Raw genomic sequence first — 26,301 nt, forward strand, 5'->3', positions numbered from 1 at the left:
AGAGAATCTAGCATTATGTCTTTCTGAAAGAAGATGTGCGATTTAAAGCAATTTTCATACGCGGCGGCTGGCATGAGATCAGAGGATGTGGTGAGCCTAGAAAATGGAGCTGCCCTTGTAGGCCTCAATGATGATGCAGATCAATCTGGAGAGGCAATAAGTATTCGGAGGCAATCGCTTACCAGGGCGGACTTTCAAAAGTGGTTTACCGAGCTCTGGCAGGATATGTGATCGCTTAATTAAGGCTGAAATATTGAGCATGGTTGGCGAAGTGCACAGAGAATGTGCCAATCTCGGAGCGAGAGTGAAGGACACTGAGAACTGCCTGAGGAACATGCGGAAGATTTAGAATGGAGCCAAAAGCTGCTGCAAACATTGTGGGATGACAACACGGCTCTTAAAGATTACATTGAAGACCTGGAATCAGATCCAGAAGATGCAATCTTTGTATTCGAGGGGTCTCTGAGGGCCTGGAATTTCAGGACAGTGCGAGAGTAATGGTGAATATCTGCAAGGAAATCCTAAATATGGTTGCTGGGGCTGTGGCCTTATCTTAGATTGAACTAGATAGAGTGCACAGAGCTCTGGTGAAACCCAGGGGAAATATACCTAGGGATATCATCTGCTTTCATCAGTTTGCTGTGAAAGAAAAAGTTTTGAACCAAGCCAGGAAACTGAGAGAGATCATCTGGCAGAGCCATAAAGTGGAGATCTTTCAGAATTTGTCTCCATCAATGATTAAGAAAAGGCGAGACTTTAAGGAAATTCTTCAAGTGCTGCATAAAGAGAATTATAAATATAAATGACTGTTTCCATTTGGTTTACAATTCATTATCAATGGAGTGTCTTCCCGTGTTAAAGCTGTGGACACATGAGAGGACCATCCTTCACAGTCGGGGAAAATGGATGTTGGCGGCATTCTTTGCTAAAAGTTTGACTGAGCTTATGTGTGATCTCTGGGACATGGAACAAAAAAAAAAAAAAGAGTAAACTAAGCCCAAAAAAAAAAAGGAAATGGAATTATAAGGGAGTGGTCTTTGCAGTTGCTGTTAGAGTATGAAAATGTAAGATTACTTTGGAGGACTGGGGAGATTTTCTGTTTGAGCATTACATAAGAACATAAGAAAATGCCATACTGGGTCAGACCAAGGGTCCATCAAGCCCAGCATCCTGTTTCCAACAGTGGCCAATCCAGGCCATAAGAACCTGGCAGGTACCCAAAAACTAAGTCTATTCCATGTTACCATTGCTAATGGCAGTGGCTATTTTCTAAGTGAACTTAATAGCAGGGAATGGACTTCTCCTCCAAGAACTTATCCAATCCTTTTTTAAACACAGCTATACTAACTGCACTAACCACATCCTCTAGCAACAAATTCCAGAGTTTAATTGTGCATTGAGTAAAAAAGAACTTTCTCCGATTAGTTTTAAATGTGCCCCATGCTAACTTCATGGAGTGCCCCCTAGTCTTTCTATTATCCGAAAGAGTAAATAACCGATTCACATCTACCCGTTCTAGACCTCTCATGATTTTAAACACCTCTATTATATCCCCCCTCAGCCGTCTCTTCTCCAAGCTGAAAAGTCCTAACCTCTTTAGTCTTTCCTCATAGGGGAGCTGTTCCATTCCCCTTATCATTTTGGTAGCCCTTCTCTGTACCTTCTCCATCGCAATTCTATCTTTTTTGAGATGCGGCGTCAGAATTTTACACAGTATTCAAGGTGCGGTCTCACCATGGAGCGATACAGAGGCATTATGATATTTTCCGTTTTATTCACCATTCCCTTTCTAATAATTCCAAACATTCTGTTTGCTTTTTTGACTGCCGCAGCACACTGAACTGACGATTTCAATGTGTTATCCACTATGACGCCTAGATCTCTTTCTTGGGTTGTAGCACCTAATATGGAACCCAACATTATGTAACTATAGCATGGGTTATTTTTCCCTATATGCATCACCTTGCACTTATCCACATTAAATTTCATCTGCCATTTGGATGCCCAATTTTCCAGTCTCACAAGGTCTTCCTGCAATTTATCACAATCTGCTTGTGATTTAACTACTCTGAACAATTTTGTGTCATCTGCAAATTTGATTATCTCACTCATCGTATTTCTTTCCAGATCATTTATAAATATATTGAAAAGTAAGGGTCCCAATACAGATCCCTGAGGCACTCCACTGTCCACTCCCTTCCACTGAGAAAATTGTCCATTCAATCCTACTCTCTGTTTCCTGTCTTTTAGCCAGTTTGCAATCCACGAAAGGACATCTCCACCTATCCCATGACTTTTTACTTTTCCTAGAAGCCTCTCATGAGGAACTTTGTCAAACGCCTTCTGAAAATCCAAGTATACTATATCTACCGGTTCACCTTTATCCACATGTTTATTAACTCCTTCAAAAAAGTGAAGCAGATTTGTGAGGCAAGACTTGCCCTGGGTAAAGCCATGTGAGTGAGTGTAGGGAGCAAAGAGTGAGTTTCAGCTTGGAGGAAGCATGGGAGATGTCATTCCTTGAGGTGTTTGTCTGGTTAGTAGGAGGGGATTGGGAGAGTGGGGTGGGGGTAGAGGGATGAGAGTCTATACAGTGAGGGTAGGGGAGGAGTAGTCTGTTTTTCTAATAAACAGGCCGATTCAGTAAAGTGCACTGGGCCGTGCGCACTGTTCAGCACACATTTGGCCACGTGTTTTTGAGGGGTGTCTATTACCCCTTATGCTGTAAGAGGTTTAGCGCCTCGAAAATGTGCGGTCAAACCCCCTGAAAACTAATAGCGCTCATCACATGCAAATGCATGTGATGAGCGCTATTAGTCATTCACCCGGGATTCAAAAAGTAAAATGTGCGCATATTTTATGCTCATAAATAACATCTGCCCAAGGGCAGGCATTTATTTATGAGCAGCCCGGAAAAGTGTACAGAAAAGCAGAAAATACTGCTTTTCTGTACAGCCTCCGACTTAAGATCCTAGCAATATTAAGATGGAGGAACCAAAAATGTAAAAAAAAAAAAAAACATGCCGGCCGGTCCAGTTAGGAGAATGGGTGCTCAATTTTACCGGCGTCCTTTTTCCTAACCGATTGCTGTCAGCGGGTTTGGAAAACCAATGCTCGTAAAATTGAGCGTCAGTTTCCCGAACCCGCTGACAAAGCCACCTCTCCTGGCCAAGGAGGCGCTAGGGGTGCGTGATCGTCCCTGGTGCCTCCTTTAGCGGGACCCCTCATTTAAATATAGGATCTCGCACCCAGGAGCGCCCGTTCTCCCATGATATTTTCTATATCGGCCTGAAAGTTAGATTGGAATTTCAAGCAATGATGGTTTCTGTCACAGTATGTGCTTATTTGTCTGGTTTTTAGATTTCATTTTGGGTTCTTTTGCACATAATATGTGATTATCAGACTAGATGGGACCGGTTAAACAAGTGTCCGTAAATATTAGGGTTTAAATACTTATGTCAAGAGGCAGTTTATTTATTTATTTGTTTGTTTGTTAAGATTTTTATACCGCTATTCAGTCAAGCCGTCATAGCGGTTTACATCTTATTTAAAAGATTACAGAATACATACATAAATATAACCTAACTAAAAACAAATAGGGTACAATACAGCATCTTAAATAAAATAGAGTAAAATTAAAGAAAATAGTATACTAAAATTATTTAAAGGAAATTAAAATAAAATGTAATAAAAAGGTTAAATAAAAGAGTTATTTGCCTGTTTTCCTTCCAGATCCTTAAAAGCAATACCAAACAGCCATGTCTTCAGGTCTTTTCTAAACAATTTTACATCTGCTTGTAATCTCGGTTCCACTGGGAGTGAGTTCCAAAGTTTCGGACCTGCTATTGAAAGAGCGCTGTCCCTCACTTGACTTAAGTTAGCTGAATTTACAGATGGTACTGTAAGCAAACCCTTGTTTGCTGATCGCAGGTTCCTCTGGGGTGTATGTAAATGAACCACCACTTTCAGTCATTCTCTGGTCACCATATATCATTTTATGCAAAATTCACAACACTTTAAATTGTATTTGAAATTCGATGGGAAGCCAGTGTAAGGCAAACAGTACTGGAGTAATATGATCTCTTTTTTTGCTGTTAGTTAATATTCTTGCTGCAGCATTTTGCAAAACTTGAAGTGGCCCAATAGTTGATAACGGTAGGCCTAATAACAAAGAATTGCAGTAGTCTGTACTAGAGAATACTAAAGCCTGTAGAACAGTTCTGAAATCATTTACTTCAAGGAGAGGTTTTAATCGCCTGAGTGTCAACAATTTATTATAACCTTCTCTTATTTTAACTGAAATGTGTTTCTTAAAAGTAAGTTCTGAGTCCAAGATTATTCCCAGATCCCGTGCATTGTCAGTTAGCATAATTGGAATGTTATCCTGCATAGTAAGTGTTGTTTGTCTGTCATTAGACTGTTTTGTTTCTAATAAAATAATTTCTTATTTATATTTAAGATTTAGAAGTTGCTTAATGATATTCAGGTACATTACTGTTAATTTATGGGTTTTTTCTAATGTATCATTTCTTGGTATTAATATTTGAACATCATCAGTGTAAACATAAACATTTAACCCTAGTCCTTGTAATAAATGACATAATGGCAACATATAAATATTAAACAAAGTTGCCGATAAATTGAGCCCTGTGGTACTCCTATATTTAGGGTTATCTTGTCTGATCTTTTATTCTTAACTTGTACTTGGTAAAACCTATCTGTTAGATGAGATTTAATCCATTGAAGGTAGTACCATCTATCCCAAATTCTGAGAGTCTTTTCAGTAAAATAGCATGATTAACCGTATCAAAGGCGGCGGAGAGGTCTAGCAGGACTAACAGATATCTTTGTCCACTGTCAAATCCTCTTAGCACAGTATCATTTAAAGTTAGTAGTAAGGTTTCTGTATTAAAGTGTTTCCTAAAACCAAATTGGTTTGGATATAAGATGTCATTATCCTCTAAATGCTCTGATAGCTGCTTCTGTACTACTTTTTCCATTAGTTTAGATAAAAAAGAGAGATTAGATATCGGTTTAATTATTGCACCCCTTAATATGTCTGGTAGGTGCCCTTCCCTCAAGGATGCATTAATTATATTAGTAATATAAGGCGCAATAATGTTCGCTATCGGTTTTAACGCTATAATTGAGATGTTATCCACGGGATGTTTTGCAGGGTTTAGGTGCTTAATGAGAGACTCTATTTCAAGTGATGTTATTTCCACAAATGTTACCCATTTGGACACTTCCTTTGGTTGCATGCAGATTTCTTGGGGTGGAGATCCATCCCACCCAGCAGATACATTATCAATTTTATCCGTAAACAATCTTGCGATATTATTACATTCGGCTTCGTCGAGGGTGGTCTTTGTCTACTACTGTCTGCTTAGTCAAATTTTTTACAATATTAAATAATGTTCTTGGATTGTGAGAGGAGATTTGAATTGTATTCATGTAATATTCTTTCTTGCATTTGTTTATGAGCTTCTTATAATAAGCAAGGTTTGCACGGTAATTACCCAAATTGTGCTCGGATTTATTTTTTCTCCACGCTCTCTCTTTGCTTCTAAGAATTTTTTTTTTAGCCGTACCAACTTGGTTATGAAACCAAGGATTCTGACTCTTTGTGGCTTTAATAGTTTTTGTTTTAACTGGTTTTATCCTGTCCGCTATCTCTTGAGTTAATTCAGTTGCTGATTAAAGACGCTGTCCATGTGCAAGCTGATATATGTTTTTGTCAAGAAACGCACTTGTGAAAAAGACATGAGATTGATGGCTTCTCAAGCCTTTCCTCTTCAATTCTTTGCCTCAGCTTCGGTATTCAGTGAATATAGTGGTGTGGGTATTCTTTTCTCAAAAATTTGCTGGTGGATGTCCAAGCTATATTGCGAGATACAGAAGGTCATTATATTATCATTAAAATAAGATTAAATAAGCAGATGTTTACTTTAGTGAATGTGTGTGCTCCTAATGCTGGCCAGGGGGCCTTTTTTGTGAAGCTATTGAAAATCCTGGTTACCTGGGCTGAGGGGCATATAGTTCTTGGGAGGAGGGATTTTAATATGACCAGAAACCCTTACTTAGACAATTGGGGGGGGGGGAGGGAGGAGGTGTAGCTGCCAATTCACATAGGAAATGTCTTAAAGTGTTGATGGTAGACTGGGGTCTAATAGATATATGGCAGTTGATGCATCCCATAGAACATAATTATGAGCCTTAGAATATAAAGTATATTCTCGAATTGATTTCTTTTTGGTGGATAAGGCACTGGTGAATCAAGTTGGGGACTTTGTTATAAGCCCTATAATATGGTCGGATCATGGCCCTATTTGGATATCGCTGCAAGTGGGGAGCTGCCAGTCTGGGACAAAATTCTGGAAATTGAAGGATAGCTTATTGGATGATCAGGAGTTTTATGAAAAGTTGTGGGGAGACATACAAGATTTATTTAGCCAAGAATGATAATGGGGAGGTTGTGGAGGTAACAGTATGGGATTGCCTGAAGGCAGTTGTATGGGGTAAATTAATTGCAAGAGCTTTACATGTGAAAAAAGAGAGAGATGCTGCTAGACTTCGCCTGATGTAATTCTAATTTATCAAATTTTTCCAACAGAAATGGCATCCTGGGTCAGGGTTGGGGGTCCAGCTGGAGTCCTTAAGGATAGAGTTAAAAAAAAATTAGATGAATGGACCATTCTTTTTCATTTGGATAAATTGAAGCAGGAGTATTTTGAGGGGAGTAATAAGGCTGGTTGCCTTTTGACGAGGTACCTCAAGGAGAAGATATTGCAAAACCAAATTTTGAAGATTAAGGATAGGGCTGGAAAGATGGTGTTTGATAATGAGATTATTGAAGCATGGTTCTCCCAGTTCTATGCAGAGCTATATGCTAAACAGGCAAGTATAGACCCAGGTAATATTACTGGATACCTGGAAGGTATTAATTTACCTAAAGTAGACGAGAAGGTTCAACAGAGGATTCATAAAGAGATTACTGTCTTTGAGGTGGAACATGCGATAAAAGATCTTAAAAAAGGCAAGGCTCCAGGCTTAGATGGCTTTTCTGCAAGTTTCTATAAGGAAATGTGTTCCAAGATTGCTCCCTCCCTGGTGGTTGTGTTTAATTTTTTGCTGGGGAATAACTTCAAAGCAGAGGATTCTAACCACATGGGGATTACAGTCTTGGTGAAACCAGGAAGGGATGGAACTCTATGTGGGTCTTATCGACCTATATCACTTAACATAGATTTAAAAATATTAGCGAAAGTACTGGCAGCTAGGTTGGGGCCACTAATGTGGACCTTGATTCATCCAGACCAGACGGGATTTATTCCTGGGAGATTAGCAGCAGATAATGTCATGAGGGTTATTAATTTAATTTGGTGGGATAAACATCGTTGTATACCTTTTGGTACTGCTAACAGTAGATGCCGAAAAGTAATTTGATATGGTGCATTGGGATTATCTTTTTGCACTTTTGGATAAAGTGGGTGTTGTGTCGGAGGTGGACCCTTGGGCCGAGGTGGGGTTGACACAGCCCGCAGGTAGGAACCTATGGGTCCCCACCTTCGGCAGGCGGAGTGGGCTGGTGAACAGAGGCCAGCTGAAGCTTCATCAATACCAGCCCTCATTCCCCGCGGGTTGAGCCTTTGGGTGCCGGGGCCGGCTGGGCTTAGGTAGGCCTCTGTATGTAGTAGATGTAGAGATCGGATTCAGCCCAGAGACAGCAGGTGAGAGAGAGAACAGTCTTACACTGGACAAGGTAGTGTCCTGGAGACTCAGGCGACAAAGGAACGAAGCGCGCAGGGGGCACCCAAGCAAGAGTGGGCCGAAGCCTGAATGGACCACGTCCAGGAAGTAAGCTGGAGAGGCGTCAAGGAACAGGCTTGAGTCGGGGCTGGCAGCAATCTGGAGGCAGTGGCAGGCGAGGCTGAGGTCTGATCACAGAGAAAGTCAAGCGTAGTCAAACGAAGCAGTAGTCTGGGTCTGGAGATAGGCAATAGCATAGTCAGGCAAAGCAGAGGTCTGGGTCTGAAGATAGGCAGTAGCGTAGTCAGGCAAAGCAGAGGTCTGGGTCTGGAGACAGGCAATAGCATAGTCAGGCGACGCAGAGGTCTGGGTCTGGAGATAAGCAGTAGCGTAGTCAGGCGAAGCAGAGGTCCGGGCTTGAAGAGAGTCAATGGCGTGGTCAGGCGAAGCAGAGGTCTGGGTCTGGAGATAGGCAATAGCATAGTCAGGCGAAGCAGAGGTACGGGCTTGGAGAGAGTCAGTGGCGTGGTCAGGCGAAGCAGAGGTCTGGGTCTGGAGATAGGCAATAGCGTAGTCAGGCGAAGCAGAGGTCCGGACTTGGAGAGAGTCAATGGCGTGGTCAGGCGAAGCAGAGTCAAAGTCCGTGTAGGCAATCCGAGGTATGAAGCAGGACAGGAACAAGGAGACAGGAACCAGGAACAAACGAGGAACAGGAACGCAGGAATGAAACGAACCTCTAGGAGACAACGAGTACTTGACCAGCGAGGAGATCTGTTGAAAAGGCAAAGCTAGGGAGCGGAACCTGCGCTTAAATACTGAAGCTCTGCTGATGTCATCATCCGGGGCTGCGGCTATGTTCCTGCCGCGGTCCCTACTTAAACAGTGATGCGCGCGCACCTAGGGAGGGGTGCAGTGCCGAGTAGCAGCATCTCTCCTTGGGCCATGCGGAGAGGCCCGTCGAGAAGCAATGGATGTGGTGGCTGGACCGGGAACGCCGGGGACTGCAGCAAGGCCGGAAGCACGGGGGGAGGCTTATGAATATCTCCTTGTCGGAGATGCAGTTGGGACGCCTTAAAGAAAAATATCCTATTAAGGTGGTAAAGGCAAGGGTTAAGTATTTGGGTGTGAAGATTGGAGATAATTTGGCTGATCTGTTTCAGTTGAATTATGGGGAACATGGATGAAAAGTGTCAGATCTCCAGCGGTGGGATAGAGGTAATCTTACCTAGCTAGGACGTATAGCAGCATCTTTGATCAGTTGTAGGTGTCATTTGATCAGTTGTAGGTGTCATTGTCTCTTGTCAATGCTTCTGAGCTTGGACTCAGAAAAGGCATTTGATAGGTTAGAATGGAGTTTTATGTTAAAAAACCTTGGAATTTTTCCCACAGATAAGCAAGATGAATTAGCCATGCTGTCTGGGGATGTCCCTCCGGGATGGCTAGGTGGAGCTTCTCAAAGATGACAGAGCTTTGCTCTGTGTGCAGCTATGCATCCTTTCCCACGCGTCCTTTCCCTTTTCTTCTCTCCTCAGAGATCCCGCTATGTTAAAAAAAAAAAAAAAAAAAAAAAGGAAGAAGGAAAATGCCTCCGCAACCGCCTGGCTTTAAATTCTGCCAGTACAGTAAGATTATGTCCGCCACCGATTGCCATAATTACTGTTATTTATGCCTCGGCCTGGACTACAACCAGGCAGCTTGCAGGGACTGTGGCCGCATGTCCCCCAGGCTCAACGTCAACGCGCTGCCAAAATCACCCAGCTGTTTGAGGGAAACCCGGGGTCTTATGCCCTCAGCTCAAAGCACTTGTCGGCTCACTCGTCTCCGGGGCCCCATCTGGATCGACCTAAAAAAATCCAAGAGGGCCTCCTCCGTGGGTCTGCCAGACATACAATGGGGTTAGGTGGGCCAGCCCCACTCCGTCCTTCAATGCCCCCAGACCATCCAGGAGCATCGGGGGATGCACCGACCCAATCACTGAGGCAGTCGTCCAGAGTTGAAGCCCTGACACAGCCGACCGACACACCGCACGCCAAGAGCACCATGCGCGTGAAACACCATAGACGCATGTGTCTAAGTCAAAGTGCAGGGGAGAGTTGCCGCTCGACGCATCAATGCACGATCACCAAAAGTCATCTGGATCGACGTGGGACAGCCCGTCGACACGAACGCCAACACCAACCCACGCTGTGCTGTACACCTCGATGCAAAAAGAGTCTACTGATAGCTGGGTTTCACCCACCTTCAGCCCCTCAACTGGGAAGTCCTCCCAGAAACCACCTCTGGCTGTGGAACTGCAAGGGGCCTTCACCCCTGACTTAGTGGATCTCGTTTTTTCTGGTGGTGAGCCGGCATCTGACTATATATCCACGGGTTCCTCTCACTCCTCGGAGCGTGTCTACTCCGATTTGTCATCAGTCGCCAGTCAGAAGCGGTCGGCGGGGCAGTTGCAGGAGCCCCACCAAAAGAGACACGAGGTCTTCCTCAGTGGAATGGGCAAAAATCCGGCCCAGAGATCCTGACTTGGACATCCTGCTCACAGCACTGCCACCAAGGAATCTCCCAGCAAATGACTCGTCACCTTGTCTGGGTTGCGGGGCCTTGGCCTCACAGGCGATGTCACAAATATCTAAGATCTTGACCCAATTCCTCTCCTCCGTGGAGGATCAGGGAAGCAGCAAGTTCTGCCCTATCCCATGCGAAGACTCCCCCCAAGGCAGACCACCTTTGCCTCCACAAGGGGACATCCGTCCCGATCCTCAGTCCAGCAGCCCGGCTCCTGGGCACTCTCCACAACCTGACATCTCCCCACAGCCCTCCCTTCCCCTCCTATGTCATCGGGTTCCTCGATAAGGTACCCATCTGACCCGCCAGAGGAATGACCTGAGCCAGCCTCCCCTCCGGAAGACTTCTCCTATTCAAAATTTGTGGAGAAGGTGGGCACCAGGCTCAACATTGAAATGTGAAAGGTGCCAGACCCTCGCGCTGAGGTTTTAGGGAACCTGAAGATCTTCGAAGCGCTGGCTGAGCCAACCACCTTGCCTTCCCACGCGGTGCTAGACGCAGTCATGACAAAGGCTTGGGAGACCCTCTTCTCGGGGCAAGTGACCTCACGGAAGACAGACCTCAAGTTCCGGATGCGTCAATCTGCGTTCTACAGCGTGGTCCAGCTCCCACACGCTTCGTTAGTGGTTGAGTCGGCTAAAAAATCACACCTTCATTCAAATACCCCTCCAGGGCATGACTTGTGAGTACCTGGATGACTTTCTGCAGAAGAGCATTCCAGGCGGATATGCTGAATGCGAAGATCCAACAGCACCAATTCTATATCTCTCAGTATCTTTACAAGTGCCTTAAGTCACTCAAGCCCCACTTTACCACCACTTCACCAGATGAGGCCTCACCTCAACAATTTCACGACCTAGAGGAGGGACTAAGGCATTTATTACGTACAATATATGAGGCCTTCGAAACCTCTGCTCGTACCACAGCGGGAGCCATAGTCGCTCAGGCCAGTGCCATTCAAGAAAACATCCATGAGAAATTGGCCGACCTCCCCTGTTTTCCAGGCACCCTCTTTGGAGATAAGCTGCGTGAAACTGTAGCCCAATTAAAGGAGCAGAACATAGCGGTCTTGTCCCTGGCGTCTCTCACCGATCAATCGTTGGGTAAAAAGTATTACCCATCATTCAGAAAGACCTATTTCCAAAGACAGCTGTACAAGCCATATTCATCGTATTGTCCACCACCTTATCTGCAAATCCGGCCACAGCCATCACAACTATACCAGAGTTGCGGCAGGTAAAGGAACCAGAGACATCAGTGCCTACCCCCAAATAACAACAACATGAAAACCCAGCAGGGTTTTTAGAGGTACCTGGGCCACTCTTACCTCTACAAGTAGGAGGGAAAATTTCCTGTTGCAAATTGAATTTGGACAAGTGTGAGACACTCCCGACAAATAGGGATTTGAGCTGCAATTGGGTTAGGCACTTTCTGATGATGTGGGTTAATGGCTTATTCACATATTTGGGTATTACTCTGTCTATTGACTTAACTTCTGAAAATTAACCTTGTAGAGATTAGTTATTTCAGTCTACCCAGTTGACATTACGGGCTTTGCATGACTTCCCTCTTTCTATATTGGGGAGAATAAATTTATTTCAAATGATTCTCTTGCCTAAATGGTAGTACCTACTTCAAACCATTCCTTGTTACCTTTCTAAGCGTAAGTTTTTCTCATTTGGAATTTTTGATAAGGCGTTATGTCTGGAAGAATAAGAAACAATGTATCCCCTAGGTTAAGTTACGACGCAAGCAGGACCAAAGGGGGCAAGGTTTAGCGGATTTGAAGCTGTACAATGTGGCCTGCAATCTACGCCATGTGACAGACTGGTTATTGGGAACCAGCTTTGACGGACATCCTGAATTATTTGAGAGATTGCCTCCTAGCTATTCCTCTGATTTTATCATGGTGCTATTTCTGTGCTTCTTTAAAGTTAGAGTTATGTTTCCCAGTTTTTACCTTTGGTGGGCAGTATGAAATATTTGCAGGGAGTTCTCATAAGACTTAAGATTTGGGCAACCAAGGGTTTCTATCTGATTGCCCAGTTCCTGTAGGGGGTAGAATGTCATGGTGCGTGTACTTATTTGGGGACACTGGGAAGAGTCAACCAGTGTTTCCCCATTATGTTTTTGTTCCTCTCTTAATATGTTCATGTACAATGTGCCTGATTGTGCTGAAAAATTAATAAACATTTAAACATAAAATAAATGTCTTACCGAGCTTATGTTATTTATTTCAAACTGTACTAGTAGCTATATCTGAGAAGTGTTTTGCGGGGTGGTAGTGTAAATTGATGATGTTTATCTGGAAGCGAAGACCTCCAAGGATGGCATGGCGTATATTTCATCTTCCTAAAGCAGTGGGGGGGGGTCTGGTGGTGCCCTGTTTATTGTGGTACTATGTTGACTCTCAGTTAAGGGTGATTCTGGATTGGCATAAAAGTGAGGTAAACAAGAGGTGGTAGCTCTAAAACGATTCTTATTACATGATATACTGCCAGATATTATGGTATGGCTGCCAAAAGAAGCACAGATATTACCTGATAATGTCTCCCCTGTAATTGGATTGACATAGGAATTATGGGATAGCTGGAAGATGCAATTGGTAGGTGAAAGAAGATATTACTTTAGGACATCTTTTCATTTTAATAAGCAGTTCCAACCAGGGATGGATAGCCCCTCAGCTAGGTAGTGGTGGAGCAAGGGCTGTACTCAGTTGGAGCTTATCTGGGATGGAAGTGGGGTGCACGCTTTTGAGAAAGTTCAACAGTCCTTTGATTTCCCCAAAGGGGATGGTTTTTATTGTATTCAGGTATGCATTATGTAAGAGGGGGAGGAGTACTGAGAGATATCAAAAAGGGGAAATCTCTTTTTGAAGGTTATTGCGAAATGGCTAGTAGACTCTCGGGAGGTATTTCAAAGATGTATGGCTTATTAAATGGCGTGCTGGAATCCGTACCAGCCTACATGTTAGCTTAGGAGCAAGATCTGGGGAAGCCCTTGAGATCTAAGATTTGGGACGTTTGCTTCCATCATACCAAACAAGGCTCCATTTCAGCTCTTCTGGTGGAGAATAATTACAAGGTACTCTTTCGGTGGTATCGTAGACTAGCTCGTTTGCATAAAATTTTTCCTAAAGTGGAAGATGATTGTTGGAGGCAGTGTGGTATGAGGGAATCTTTTATACATATCTGATGAAACTGCCCAAAGATAGTGCTATATGGGGAGCAGGTTATACAATTTATCTATGATATCATGGGTAAGAAGGTCATTAAGGAGCCTTTATTTTTCTTATTAAATGTGCCTGATTCTGAATGGAATAAATCTGTACGATTTCTTATGCAACAAATAATGATTGCGGCAAGGTGCGAGTTAGGGTGTAGTTGGGGAAAATTTATTACTGACTTCTATTAAGATGAAAATCTTGAACATATATGAGGAATTTTGGGGACCTTATATACAATGGGTAAAGGGACTAAGTAAACCAGAGATTGGTTGAAATCTGGGTGATTCATTGTTGTTATACTGTTGTGGTATAAGCATTATAATTTATCATTGTTCCCAGTAGAACTGCTTGAGTGTATGTCTCTTGGGGTTTATTCTGTATTGTCTTTCATTACTTTATTTTCTAAGGCACCTGTGGGAAAGCTTGGAGAGATTTGTTAACGGTATCATGGCAGTGGGGTTCGGGGGGTGAGGATGAGGGAAGGGATGGGAGTGTATTTCTTTTGATAACTTTCGGTAACATGAAGTTTTGCAGTTGGATATTATGCATATGGATGTTGATGATTCTATGTTTTGTGGAATGTTTTAAAATAAAGATTTTCAGTTAAAAAAAAAAAAAAAATGTCATGGGCTAGGAAACAGTGTCCAGTGCTAAATGGTTAAAAGACAAGACTAAATGATCAGTTTTCCAAAGGAAGATAGGTTATTCGTGGAGTACTCACAAGTCTAAGTCTCATGAATCAAATACATCAAAACTAAAACCAGCATCCAGCATTTAATATACTTAATTTTTTTAATACAATTATTGTTCTTAGTAAAGCAGCACAATGAATTAAATTTATAAAAGGACCATCCATACCCCCATATATGAGATCGAAGAAGGTATCAATATTTATAGCACCTCGGGTTATGTATAATCATAGGTCCATGAGTTGCACAAGATTATTTTCTTTTAGTTATTTATATTTTTAAATAGCAAATAAAAAAAAGTGAAAAATTACTCCCCCTTTTTACTCAGTCAATTGTCCGACATATCATCATATTTAATATTACTGCTTCAGGAACTTTTCTGTTTAATATATTCTCAAAATATTTGTGCCACACTTTACGTCTCACAAAACAATTATCTGAAAAAGACAAATGATAGGGTTAATACTTGTGTGTCGGCGACATGTTTCTCAGACAAGATGATGAAGAATATATGTAAGCTTATAAAACAATTCATAACGTCGCACCTATATCTCTACAAACTCAACTTCGCCTACACTCATCGGCCAGACCCATCAGAAGCGCCTGCAAAGGCACATTAGTCGCAGCTCCCGCCAAATCAACGCTAAGAAAAAGAGCACTATCCACTGCGGGACCACATCAATGGAATGCGCTCCCACCAGACATAAGACTCGAACCCAACCTACCAGAGTTCAAAAAAAGGTTAAAAACCTGGCTCTTCAGGCAAGCGTTCCAATTCCCAGAGTGTAACTAGGCACCTCCTCCTGTCTTTCAGATCCAACCATTGCAAGGTGTCACAAACACATTGACACTCAAATTCATACACGGACTTGATTATTCGCAATATCTATTTATTTAAGTCATCCTTCTCATATTATATTATTTAACCGATTACTTGCAGACTATATACGCTACTAAAGTTCCTTGTAAAATGTGAACACAAATAATGTTATAATAATATTATCTGTTTGTTAAATACTATTGTTACTTTCACTGTTCCTTGTAATAATGTTCAATAGTTGATTGTTATTGTTCTATGTTCTATGTAAAAAACCCCAGTCTAACCTCCCAGACCAGGGCAACCTTTTCGTTACTTGTAAACCGGACTGATTTGTATTGCATACAGGAATTCCGGTATATAAAAATTAAAAATAAATAAAAATAAATAAGCTCACATTCTGTCAGCATACCTGGGAACTTTTGAGTTAGGCTCACCCGGAAATTAGCGCACGGTGGGGTGGGAGTGGGGGTTAAGTATGGTGTTCACAGTAAAGACTTTTTAGTTTCTTCCTCCACCCCCTAGGAACACCTTTCTTGAATATAATCTGCTTAGAAACATATAGAAACATAGAAATGACTGCAGAAGAAGACCAAACGGCCCATCCAGTCTGCCCAGCAAGGTTTTGCACTTTTTTTTTTCTCTCACATACTTATCTGTTTCTCTTGGCTCTTAGTAACCTTTTTTTATTCTATTTCCCTTCCACCCCCGCCATTAATGTAGAGAGCAGTGTAGAAACTGAATCTAAGTGAAATAGCTTAATTAGTTAGGGGTATTAACCACTACAATAAGCAAGCTACACCCATGCTTATCTGTTTATCCAGACTTTGTAATTCAGTCCTTGTTGGTTGTTGCCTGAATATAGATCCACCTTTCTTCATTCCCCCCTGCCGTTGAAGCAGAGAGCTATGCTGGCTCAGCATTGAAAGTGAAGTATAAATCTTGCTCCCCTGCCCGTTGAAGCAGAGAGCTATGCTGGATATGCATTGAAAGTGAAGTATCAGGCTTATTTGGTTTGGGGTAGTAACCGCCGTAACAAGCAAGCTACTCCCCACTTTTTGTGAATGCAAATCCTTTTTTCCACATTTCCTCATGGCCGCTGAAGCTTAGAGCAATGTCGGAGTCGCATTAACAGTGTGTATGTTTATTGAATAAGGGTATTATCACCAGGTAGTAGCTGTCGTTCTCGTGAGCCACCCATTGTTCATTCACATCCTCTAGACTTTATGGATTATCCTCTAGACTTTCAAAAAGCAGAATATAAATCAAATAAATAAAATAAAATAGTATTCTCTAGCAGATAATAAAAGTTTCCAACCTTCGGTGTTTCTGGCTCAGCCTTCTTTTTCTCATTCTCTGGCCTTGTCTGTCTCTCTTGTTTTATTTTCTTTTTCTCTCTGGTGTCCTCTTTCATTTTCTGTTCTATTTCAGTTCTTTCTCTTTCCAAAAGCTGCAGCTATTATAATACTTTCTCTTCCTTTTTCTTGCCTCTTCCCCTTTAATTCCTCTTCTTCTTCTTCCTAAGAGATGGGCAATTGTGTCCTTTTCTGCAGTCATTTTCTATGTTTCTATATGTTTCTAACTTTTCTCCTTTCACTGTTTCACCTCCTTTCTCCCATGCTCGCTTTTCCATTCCTCTTACCTTCCCTCCTACAATATCTTCCTGGATTCTACTCCAATCCAGGGTCCTCTCCTTTTCCTGCCACCCTTGTCCCTGTCTTTCCCCTTTATCTTCCTCCTCCCCTTCTCCTACCCTCTTGCTCTCATCTCTCTCCCTTTTTGCTCTTTTCTTACCTTTGCTCACCCCTTTCTCTTCTCAGCCTTACTTTTGATTGCACCTCTCTTACACACACACACACACACACACACTCTTGCTCTCTCCTCTCACTATCCTCACACAGCCTAGTTACTGTGAGGACCGAAACACAGCCCTTGCTTCCTCTCCTTTCACTGCTGATTGACTCTGGATAGCATAAGGAGCCAATCAGAAGGGAGAGGCAGGGAAGCAGCTGCAGGCTGAGAGGCTTCTGCCCGCTAGCTTCCTGCCTGCCTCCCCTGCATCCCTCTGCTACAGAAAAAGACAGCTTTACAAAACCAGGAGGATGTTTAAGACCCGGAGATCCTGGGTGCTCTCCAGGAGACCTGGAGTCTCCAGGCCAAATCCATAGAGTTCCTAGGTATGGTCATCAGCATTCACAAGTTGCAGCAGCCATCTTAAATAATGGACATGAACCTAAAGAATCATTGTACCCAAATTAACTTAAAAAAAATGTGAGATGTTCTTTCTTTTTATTTATTTATTTATTTATTTATTTATTTATTTATTTTATTAGAAAGGTCCACAATACAAAATATGTAGTCATAACCAGCTCCATAAATTGTTATTTAAACACAGCTGACTATTTTTTGGCAAACCTGTCATTCATTTTATCCCATAAGACAAATTCCCTTCCCTCCCACCTGCTGCACCCCCCCATACCCCCAAGATATCATCACATGTTCTTCTAAGTTTGTTCAGATATATATGATGTCATGTGACATACCTCCTTCATTGATTTCTGGCACCTGTGAGAGTTCTGGCATAGTTTCTGGCAGCCTTGTCTGCTTCCTGCTTGGCTTAGCCTCTCTTCACTTCCTGGTTTTATAGGCCCAGCACTCTGGACTTCCTGTGGCTCACCCTTATGATGTCATTGCTGTTTAGGCATGTAAACTTGCTTATTCTGTTTGATGATGCTTGAGCAACAGGTCCTATTCCCGCGTATCTTGAAACTTTGAATTCTTACTTTGCTGCCTGTCTTGACCTCTGCCTGGTTACCAGACCTTGCCTTTCCTGCTGCCTGTCTTGACTTCATCCTGCTACCGGACCTCGCCTTGCCTGCCACCTGCCGCGATAGTTGTCAGTTCTTCAGACTTTGCCCTTCTGGCATGGTCTTGGTCCATCACCTGTCAGCTGTCCAACACCAGTCTGGTTCACAGACTGGACCTTCTTCTGGCACCAGCCTCAAGGGTTCACATGTTCACTTCCAACCAGTCTGAAAGGGTTCATGGAACAGACAGAGGGCTACCCTCATCACAATTAGGGCTGCTTCCATCACACGTTAGACATTGTTTCTCCTTTAAGTTCATGCCCATTATTTAAGATGGCTGCTGCAACTTATGAATGCTGATAACAGAATGTGAGCTTTATATATATTCTTCATCATTGTGTCTGAGAACCACATCAAGGAAACACAAGTATTAATCCTATCGTTTGTCTTTTTCAGATAATTGTTTTGTAAGGCTTGAAGTTGCGGCACAGATATAATTGGGAATATACTGTACATAAAAACTCCTGAAGTAGTGATACGAAGCATGATATCATGCAATTGATTGAGTGAAAGAGGGAGTAATTTTTGCACTTTATTTGCAATTTAGAAATATAAATAACTAAAAGAAAAATAATCAGTTCCTTTGATAGGTCAGCTGGTAGAGCAATCGACTGTAGAGAAAAGTTAGAGAGTCTCAAGTTGTTGGTTTGAATCTAGGTTGAAGGAAAGTTGTTTATTCTTTGTTTCGAGTGGAGAAGTAGCCTAATGATTAAAGCAGCAAGCTGAGAGCCAGGGACCCAAGGATTCAAATCCCACTGCCACTCCTTGTGAACCTGGGCAAGTCAGGTACAAACTTAGATTGTGAGCCCACTGGGGTCAGGGACAATATCTACTGTACCTGAATGTAACTTGACTTGAGCTACAATGAAAAAGCGTGAACTAAAAATAAAATAAATCTCGTTATGGATCTATGATTAAACATAACCCAGTGTGCTATAAAGTTGATACTTCTACAATTTCATGTATGGGAGTTATGATGGTCCTTTTATAAATTTAATTCATTGTGCCGCTTAAACAATCTGTTGTATGAAAGAAAGGATATCAAATGTTGGATGCTGGTTTTGTTTTTCATTTGTGGAGTACCACAGAGATCTATACTGGGTTCTGTGCTGATATACATAAGAACATAAGAAGTTGCCATACTGGGTCAGACCGAAGATCCATCAAACCATGCATCCTGTTTCCAACAGTGGCCAATCTAGGATAAAAGTATCTAGCAAGTATCCAAACAATAAATAAATCCGATGCTACCAACGCCAGTAATAAGCAGTGGCTATTCCCTGAGTCAATTTGATTAAAAGCATTTTATGGACTTCTCATAGATACATAGAAATGATGGCAGAAAAAGTCCAAACGGCCCATCTACTCTGGCCCAGCAAGCTCCCACACTTATTTTCTCATAATTATCTGTTTCACCGACCACCAGGGTCACGGCCCTTGTTGGTAACTGTTTGATTCGTGTTTCCTGCCACCCCCTGCCATTGATGCAGAGAGTAATGTTGGAGTTGCATCAAAGGTGAATCGTAAGGCTTAATGGTTAAGAGTAGTAACCGCCGCATCAAGCAAGTTACCCCGATGCTTGTTTATCCCGACTGCACAGATCTGTTATGCTCGAGTTGTGGACCCTTCGGCCGACGGGAGGATGGAATTCCTTAGTAGGGCAGTTCGAAGGTTCTCCTGTCGGGTGGCAAGGCTGAGCAGAAGATATGACCAGCAGACCAATGGCACTGGAGACTGAGGCAACGGTGGAAGCGGAGGAAGAGTCGAGAAGGCGAGCTGTGTCTTCACCCCTGGAAGTCCGTGGTTCCCCCAGGAGGAGCTCGTAGGAACCCAGACCGCTGGGACTTAGGCAGACCTTTGAGAGGTCAGGAGACAGTGCAAGAGCTGACTGGAACTTCACCCTGGAAGCCCGCGGTCCCCCCGGGAGGAGCCCGTAGGGACCCGGGCCGCTGGGACTTAGGCGGATCTTTGAGAGGTCAGGAGACTGTGCAAGGGCTGACTGGAGCTTCACCCTGGAAGCCCGCGGTCCCCCCAGGAGGAGCCCGTAGGGACTCAGGCCTCTGGGACTTAGGTGGCCCCTTGGAGACGTAGTCTTGAAGGAGTCCTAGGTCGAGTGCCAGAGGGTCGTCGCTCACCAGTCTGAAGTCATGCACTAGAGAATCACCGCTTGCCAATCTGAAGTCAGGAACCAGAGAATCACCGAAGCCAATCCGAAGTCAGGAACCAGGAACACCAAGACGGAACCGGACTCACCGAAGCAAGCAGACTGGACAGCGCTGGAGGACCTTGCCAAGTCACTGGACGAGCAGAGGAAGCTGCCGTTTATACTTCCCCTGCTTTGGCTGATAGAGAACAGGTGACGCCATTTAAAGGGATGGGTCCCTTTAATTCTGTGGAGGGGGCGTGGCCTCGCGCCTAAGAATGGCAGCAGCCATTTTGGATTTCCCCCACGGAGGGGAGACGCCGCTGAGGGGAAGCAGAACGGCTTCCCCTGCAACGGGCAGTGCCGGGACTGCACGGGCCCGAGTCGGAGCCCTCCCCCGGGGCTCCCGCGGCGGGGGGACACCGCAAATCAGGGAGGGGGCTGCGGTCGTGGGGCGACATGACCGTGGAACACAACACAGATCAATGCCTTGTTAGATGTTGTCTGAATGTAAATCCTCTTTTCCATATTTCCCCCTGCCGTTGAAGCAGAGAGCAGTGCTGTATATGCATTCAAAGTGAAGTATCAGGCTTAATTGGTTTAGGGTAGTAACCACCGCAATAAGAAAGCTACTCCCACACTTATTTGTTTACCCAAACTGTGTAGTTCAGTCCTTGTTGGTTGTTATCTCCTCCAGGAACTTGTCCAAACTTTTTTTTAAACTCAGTTATGCTAATTGCCTTAATCACATCCTCTGGTAATGAATTTCAGATCTTAATTGTGCATTGAGTGAAGAAGAATTTTCCCTGATTTGTTTTGAATGTGCTACTTAACTTCAGGGAGTGCTCCCTAGTCCTCCTATTATCTGAAAGTGTAAATAACCAATTCACATTTACCTATTCTAGTCCTCTCATGATTTTATAGATCTCTATCATATCTTCCCTAATTTCTATAGTCTTTCTTCATAGGGGAGCTGTTCCATCCCCTTTATCATTTTGATTGCCCTTCTCTGAACCTTTTCCAGTGCAACTTTATCTTTTTTGAGATGCAGGGATAAGAATTGCACAGGTCTATAGTTTCCCGGATCATCCCTGGAGCCCTTTTTAACATATTAATAAATAATCTGTAATTGGGAGATAAGAGTCAGGTGATCATATTTCCAGATGACATGAAATTATTCAAACAACAATGGATTATGAAAAACTGCAGAGGGATCTTGTGAGAATAGGAAACTGGGCATCTGAATGACAGATGAAATTTAATGTGGAAAAGTACAAAGTGGTGCACATAGGGAAAAATAATATAATGCTGGGTTCTGAACTGGGAATCACCACTCAGGGAAAGGACCTTGGAGTCCTTGTGGACAATACATTGAAATCCTCAGCTCAGTGCACGGTTGCGGTCATAAAAGCAAACAGAATGTTAGGAATGATCTGAAAAGGAATGGAAAATAAAACAGAAAATATCACATTGCCTTTGTTCGAGCCATGGTGCGACCACACCTTGAGTATTGTGTGCTGTTCTGGTCACCTCATCTCCAAAAAGGCACAGTGGAACTAGAAAAAGGTGCAGAAAAGGGCAACAAAAATGATAAAGGTGGTGGAACAGCTCTCTTATGATGAGAGGCTATGCAGGTTAGAGATCTTCAGCTTGGAAAAGAGAAAATTGAGAGGGGAATGATAGAAATGTATAAAACCATGAGTAGGGTGGAAGGGTGAATAAAGGACTGTTATTTATTTCCATGAAACTAGCAACCAGCAGATTTAAAACAAATTGTAGGAAGTACTTTTTCACTCAGTACACAGTCAAGCTTTGGAATCTGTTGCCGGAGGACATGGGTCAAGGCGACTAATTACAGTGGGGCTCAAAAGAAGATTGGACAAGTTCTTGGAGGAAAGGTCCATAAACAGGTAGCCTTGGGAAAGCCAGTGCTTATCCCTGGGCATGAGTAATAAGCAATAAATCTTTTTGGGGTCTGCTGGGTTCCTGTGACCTGGGCTGTCAGAGGCAAGATGCTGAACTCCAGGGACCTTGGGCTGACCCAAGACAGTTCTATACATGCCCTGTTTCACCCACATTGTCTCTGATCTTCCATTTTCTGGCCCATCAGACAAGATGTTGGGCCAGATGGACCTTTGGTCTGATTCAGTATGGCTGATCTGGGGCAGCTTCCAGATTCACCCCTGATTGTCTTCCATTCCCTCATGTATCTTGAGAGTTGTAGTCCTGCATGTGCTGTTGGAGGCTAGGGAGCAGAGGAGGCCAGGAAGATGGGTGGGGAATGGCTGTTGTCTGGAAGCTACACAACAGTAACAACTCTCCTCATTTGGCCCACAGCTGAAAGATAGTAGCAGCAGCCTGAACCTACCTAGGACTTTCCTGGTGTGTGGGAAGCAGCGCTCACTGGAGCTTCAGGCCAGGTAAGCAGCACCTCTCCCCCCCCCCCCCCAACTCCCTGACGATGAGCAGGGACGTACCCTGAGGTCTCCCCACCCTCCACAACAAGCCCTCCAGTGCTTAGCTCGTGCTGCAGCTGTGTGGCAGCAATAACACACATCTTCTCTCATTTTCCACAGGACAGAAGAGGAGAAAAAGGATTGGATTCAGGTATAGTGCTGTTAACACAGGGAGCCCTGCCCCCACTCCTGTCATTCTGACCTTCATGGTAAATGGTTTCTCCTCCCCTCCCCAGGCAATTCAAGTCACCATCTCTCGGCACGAGCAGACACTGGAGACCTGCCGACTAATAAACTCATCACACAGGGAGGAAGACCAGACCCCACCAAGCTCTCCGGTGTGTGTCCAGGGGATCTCTCTCTAGCTTCCAGTGAGAGTATAAGAGTGTCTGTGTATCTGAGAGGGTGTATGTGAGTATATTTGTGTGCATGGGGGAGGACATATGTATATGTTTAAGCAGATCTGGCTTTGAAGATGTGTGAGCTGTGCAGCCACATAGGGCACCACACACAAGGGCCATCTCACTTCCACACACTTTTTCAGTTATGGTGCCACGGTGCAGGCCCACCTTCAGTGCCATGGCATGCCCCCTAATCCCCAGCATCCTCCTTCCCCAAGCATCCCAGAAACAACTGATTGAAGCTGGCAGGCGTCTTCAGGTAGCGCAGCAAGCAAAGGAAAAATAAATATGATGTCAACCAGCACACACTCACAAGTCCTACAGCGGCTTCCCACCCTTCACCTGTTACCAAGGAAACCTGTGCGAGGGGCATGGCCACTGCAGGGCCTGTTAGCGTGCCAGCTGTCAGGCCCCATGCTAATTTTTCCTCCTTTTGCTGCTATGACCAGACAATCTCAGCCTGCCGCTGGGGCTGGAATGAGCGAGATGAGGTAATGGGGGAGGCCTTCTGGAAATTGAGGAGAAAGGACCCAGGAAGAGAGCATGGAGGGGAGGGAGAGAAGGAGGGACAGATGCTGGGAAAGGGCCGTCTGGAGGAGTAGGAGGGAGAAGGTGTGGGAAGGGGGTCATATCGGGAGAAAAAAGGGGAAGAAAGAAGAGGACCTGGGAAGGCCATGGTGGGCAGGAACAGGGTTGTCGCTAAGCAATGGCACATGAATGTGGCTGTCCTTAGGCTGGCTCACCAGCTACTGCATTTTTAAGGGGATCTGATGAGATGCTCTCGCTCTTAAAAGTGCAGAGATTTGCAGGCTGGCTCCGAATGTTGAGGAGAGGAAATGGATCTTTGGAGGAGACCTCCCTTTGTATCCCCACTCCCCAGGAGTGAGCTAATGGAGGTGGGGGTTGGGGGGGGAGGAGGGCTGTATCAATTTCAGTTTTTGCACAGGGTGCTGGTTATCCTACAGTCGGATGTGTGTCCTGCCTTTTCTTCAGCACCTCTGACCTATATTATGGAGCTGGCATGCCCCCTGCAAAACCAACTTTGTAGCATCCTAAATCTTGCTCTTTGCTGCTGTTTCCTCACCTTCATGGTTTGTTCCGCTTCCCTTTTACAGAACACGGATCTGGGTAAACGAGCCCCAACCCCCATCCGGGAGAAAGAGGTGACCATGTGCATGAGGTGCCAGGAGCCATTCCACTCCATCACTAAGCGCAGGCACCACTGCAAGGCCTGTGGTCACGTAAGCACCAACCCCTCACCCAACTTCTCACCATGATGTTGTCTTCCTATTCCCCTTCCACTCACCCGTCGTGCTTAACTGTGCCTGACTTTTCCGCATCTCTCTCCATCCCTATGTACTGACAGCGCGCTCTCCTGAATCTCGCGGTGAGTGAGCTTCCCCCTCCCCCCCGACTCTCAGCCCATTTGTCCCCTACCTTTTGACAGTGCCCAACTCACTTGCACCCCCTCACCCTTTGCACTGACAATACTTGGCTGTCCCATCTCGTAACCTTCGCACTAATAGCGCTGCATCGATGTGATGTTGATGGTGCTTTTTTCATGTTGTGGGCTGGTGATGTTGCTGCCAAGGAGTTGTGGTGTCGATGCGGCAGTGTTTTTCTCCTGCAGGTGGTGTGCGGGAAGTGTTCTGAATTCCGAGCGCGGCTGTTCTATGACAATAACAGGACGAACCGGGTCTGCGTCGAGTGTTTCACTGCCCTGCATGGGTCCCCCAGCAGCAGCACCGGATTCCAACAGCAAACGCCACAACGCCGGAGGTCAATCTTGGAGGTACTTCCAAAGCCTCGATATTATGCAGAGGTCGATCCTGGAGGCACTGCCCCAGTCCTTCTCCTCCCTCTCGCTCTTCACATGTGCGTGGTTTCTGTTCTTTTTCGTTCCACAGAAGCAGGCATCCGTGGTGGCAGAAAACAGCATTATCTGTAGTTTCCTGCACTACATGGAGAAGGGTGGCAAGAGTTGGCAGAAAGCCTGGTTTGTGATTCCTGAGAATGAGCCTCTGGTGCTGTACATTTATGGAGCCCCCCAGGTAAGATCTCCATCAAAAGGTGAGCCATGCCTCTGCCCTATTGTATCCTGGGAGATGTAGTCCTGATTCTGTGAAAAAGGAGGACTAGAGGTTCCCACATGTCCTGGACATTGCAGGACACGGGTTTGGGCCTGAGGCATAAAAACACCAGGCCTGGGCCTGTCACCAGGCATGAGAGCTTTGACTTCAGCCTGTGAGATTCTCAGTGGTTCTCTCTTTGGCTTGGACAGGATGTGAAGGCACAGCGCAGTATCCCCCTCATTGGTTTTGAACTGGGAGCTCCAGATGCTGGGGATCGCGTGGAGAGGCGAAACACCTTCAAGATAAGTCAGAGCCATCTGAGTTTGTACTTCAGCGCGGAAACGGAGGAACTTCAGAGGCGCTGGGCCGCCGTCCTGGGCCGGGCAGGCAGGGGCTTGGACTGTCTCCCTCCCCACTGCATCCTGGAGGCTGATGAGGAGTGCCAAGGGTCAGAGACCGCCTGAAGTGGGAAGCGATGGAGGCGTCTCAGAACCCCACCTGTCCCTCTAGAGAACGTCCTTTATACAAAGCCGCTTGCGGCTTCAGCAACCCTTCAACACGTTACTTGAACTTATAACAGGCACTTTTATTTTGTAATAATCTTGCTATTATTATTATTATTATTTTTATTTTATTTTTTAATATTTAGCAAAAACCAGTTTTTTACATTCTTAAGATTTATGTACAATGTCTGTTGCTGTCAATTCTCTGTATGTAAAGGAAAAAAAAATGAAGCCATCCTTTAAAAGTGAGTGGCCCCACTTCCAAAGGCATGGAGATTCAATACTCTGCGACGTTAGCGTGCTTCAGTGACTGTCAGGTCTGCTAAGCATGTCTGTGTGAGATGGAGAGTGTTGCTATTCTATTTATCTTCAAATTTAGTTCAAAGAAAGGCGTGGCTCTTTTTCCTTGTGCTATTAAAATGTATATATTGGGGGGGGTTAACATTTAAAAGCCAGGTGAGTGGATACATGTGACTGAATTTCCCTAGTTACCTGGCTAGTTGTGTGCCTGACTATCTAGCCAAATCGGCTTGCTGTGTGCCTGTCCAAAGTTACCTGGCTAAAGGTAGCTTAGTTAATACTGAATATCGCAGTCACTGACTAAATTTGAAAGCCTGCCCTAGGAATGCTACTGAGCTGGCTCCTTTTTTATCCAGCTCGATATTTTTTGCAGCTTGCAATTTTAACAATACAAACTTAGGCCTGGATTTATCAAAATGCGGTAAGTATCGCATGTGATAGCAAAAGGGGCGTGTCTTATGCTAATATACAGTTTATCGCAATTTGCGCTAATTACCTATGCGAAGAGCTAAGTTA

At 44.4% G+C, this 26,301-nt stretch overlaps 1 protein-coding gene across 1 annotated transcript in view; it reads left to right on the forward strand.

The window, feature by feature from the left end:
• The window catches only part of LOC115094585 (FYVE, RhoGEF and PH domain-containing protein 1-like), a 35,783-nt gene extending 10,028 nt beyond the window's left edge, over window positions 1–25,755 (forward strand). The window contains exons 6-13 of the mRNA XM_029607799.1: window positions 13,034–13,049; window positions 22,391–22,473; window positions 22,630–22,660; window positions 22,746–22,847; window positions 24,026–24,151; window positions 24,541–24,702; window positions 24,818–24,961; window positions 25,192–25,755. Coding sequence (XP_029463659.1) covers window positions 13,034–13,049; window positions 22,391–22,473; window positions 22,630–22,660; window positions 22,746–22,847; window positions 24,026–24,151; window positions 24,541–24,702; window positions 24,818–24,961; window positions 25,192–25,446 — 919 coding nt within the window. The 3' untranslated portion in view covers window positions 25,447–25,755. The remainder of the gene's footprint in view (window positions 1–13,033; window positions 13,050–22,390; window positions 22,474–22,629; window positions 22,661–22,745; window positions 22,848–24,025; window positions 24,152–24,540; window positions 24,703–24,817; window positions 24,962–25,191) is intronic.
• Window positions 25,756–26,301: the final 546 nt, after the last annotated feature.

Source organism: Rhinatrema bivittatum, chromosome 1 (assembly GCF_901001135.1).
Source record: "Rhinatrema bivittatum chromosome 1, aRhiBiv1.1, whole genome shotgun sequence".
Taxonomy (NCBI): Eukaryota; Metazoa; Chordata; class Amphibia; order Gymnophiona; family Rhinatrematidae; genus Rhinatrema; species Rhinatrema bivittatum.